At 46.3% G+C, this 1539-nt stretch overlaps 1 protein-coding gene across 1 annotated transcript; it reads right to left on the bottom strand.

Annotated features, from left to right (window-relative positions):
* Nucleotides 1–664: 664 nt before the first annotated feature.
* Nucleotides 665–1310, bottom strand: LOC127217121 (ferritin heavy chain-like). Its single transcript, XM_051177957.1, has one exon. It carries the CDS (start codon nt 1244–1246, stop codon nt 665–667), a length of 582 nt encoding a protein of 193 aa, XP_051033914.1. The 5' UTR covers nt 1247–1310.
* Between the last annotated feature and the right edge of the window lie 229 nt (nt 1311–1539).

The following is a 1539-nucleotide window of genomic DNA, read 5'->3' as shown; positions in this document are numbered from 1 at the left end:
CATTTTTAGTTTCAGGCAGTGATGGATAATACTAAGGCAATCGTAGGCCAAGTAAACACTCTGTCACTGAATAACACCTGAGGCCTAACATCCTGGGTTTTTTTTCTCTTTAGTTATTCTTCTCTTATGTAATCCATCCCAACAACAGCCTCCTCTCTCTGCACTCCTCCCAGTTTCCCCTGCCTCCCCTCTCTCCCACATCCATTGCTTCTTTTAATGCCTGCCCCATCTCAGTTCTACTTTGAGCTCAGATGCCCCATGTGCTTACACTAAGCACAGACCCCAGGGTTTCTGGCCACACACCCCATCACACCCCTTACATCATACCTTACTACCTAGGCTCGCAAGCTTTATAAGAGCAGGCTGTATCTGGGGCCCTTGGATCACCTTTCCCCTCCACCCTTTGGAGATTTGGGGCTGTAAGAGGAAAGACAGGGGTGTGTGAAGAAAACCCTGGTTTTAGACCTCAAAGGGATATGCCCTTATTCTTGTAAAGTAATGGGAAGTAAACATAAATGAACTCAACACTTTAATTTGAGTGCAGTCAGTCAAATAATTTTATTGGAAACAATGGAAAAGGGGAAGGGAAATGAGCAAACTTGCTGGAAGGGCAATATGGGTAGCCTGGAAAAGAACAGTTTAGGGTCATGAAGAAAGTTCCAGTTCAATTCTCTTTATTGTCATCCAGGGAAAGTTTCCCAAATAGATATTCAGCCATGCCTTGATCTGGAGACCCCATCTGCTGCATGTTGGTCACGTAGTCGTTCATCTCCTTGAGGACCTCAACTTGCTTGTTCAGAAAATGGGTCTTCAGAAAGCTGCATAGATGAGCATCATTCTTGCTAGCAGCTAGCTGGTGCAGGGCCACAAGGCTTTGGTTGGCTGCCAGCTCCAGTTGAAGGGCATACTCCATTGCTTGAAGGCCGCCGAGCCAATCATCACGCTCTGGCTTGCTGATGGTGCGGAGAGAGATGCGGCCACCTCGCTGGTTTTGCAGTGCCAGGAACATCTCGGCATGAGCAATACACTCATGGGATTTGTTCAAGAAGAAACTTGCCAAGTTCTCCTGAGCCACATCTTCACGATCAAAGTAGAAGGCCATGGACAGGTAGACATAGGAGTTATAGAGCTGCAGGTTGACATGGCTGTTAACAGCGGCCTTGCAGTCAAAGTGGTAGTTCTGTCGCACTTGAGATGGTGGAGAGACCATGGGTGGTGTCATAAACACCAATGGATAGGCAACCATAGATCTTGAGAAGCGGAGTGGGCAGCGGTGGCGATGGCGCCGACGAGACTTGCGCAGAAAACCCATGGTGACAAGAGATCAACCCACAAGCTTGAGCTGAACTAGTGGCAGAACCATGGAGGCTCAGAACCACCGTTACAAGGCGTTAGAACGTGAGTTCTAAGTTCTGTAGCAACGCACATGACTGCATTGATCACCTCACTTAAACAGTATTTTGAAAAGTTACTAATAAAGTGAAAACATTTTAATAAATCACTCGATTTCTTTAAACAAGCTATGTGAATATTATTTAA

The sequence above is a fragment of the Phodopus roborovskii genome, unplaced genomic scaffold, assembly GCF_943737965.1.
Source record: "Phodopus roborovskii unplaced genomic scaffold, PHOROB, whole genome shotgun sequence".
NCBI lineage: Eukaryota > Metazoa > Chordata > Mammalia > Rodentia > Cricetidae > Phodopus > Phodopus roborovskii.
Note: the sequence above shows the minus strand (reverse complement) of the source record. Positions and strands in the feature narration are given on the sequence as shown.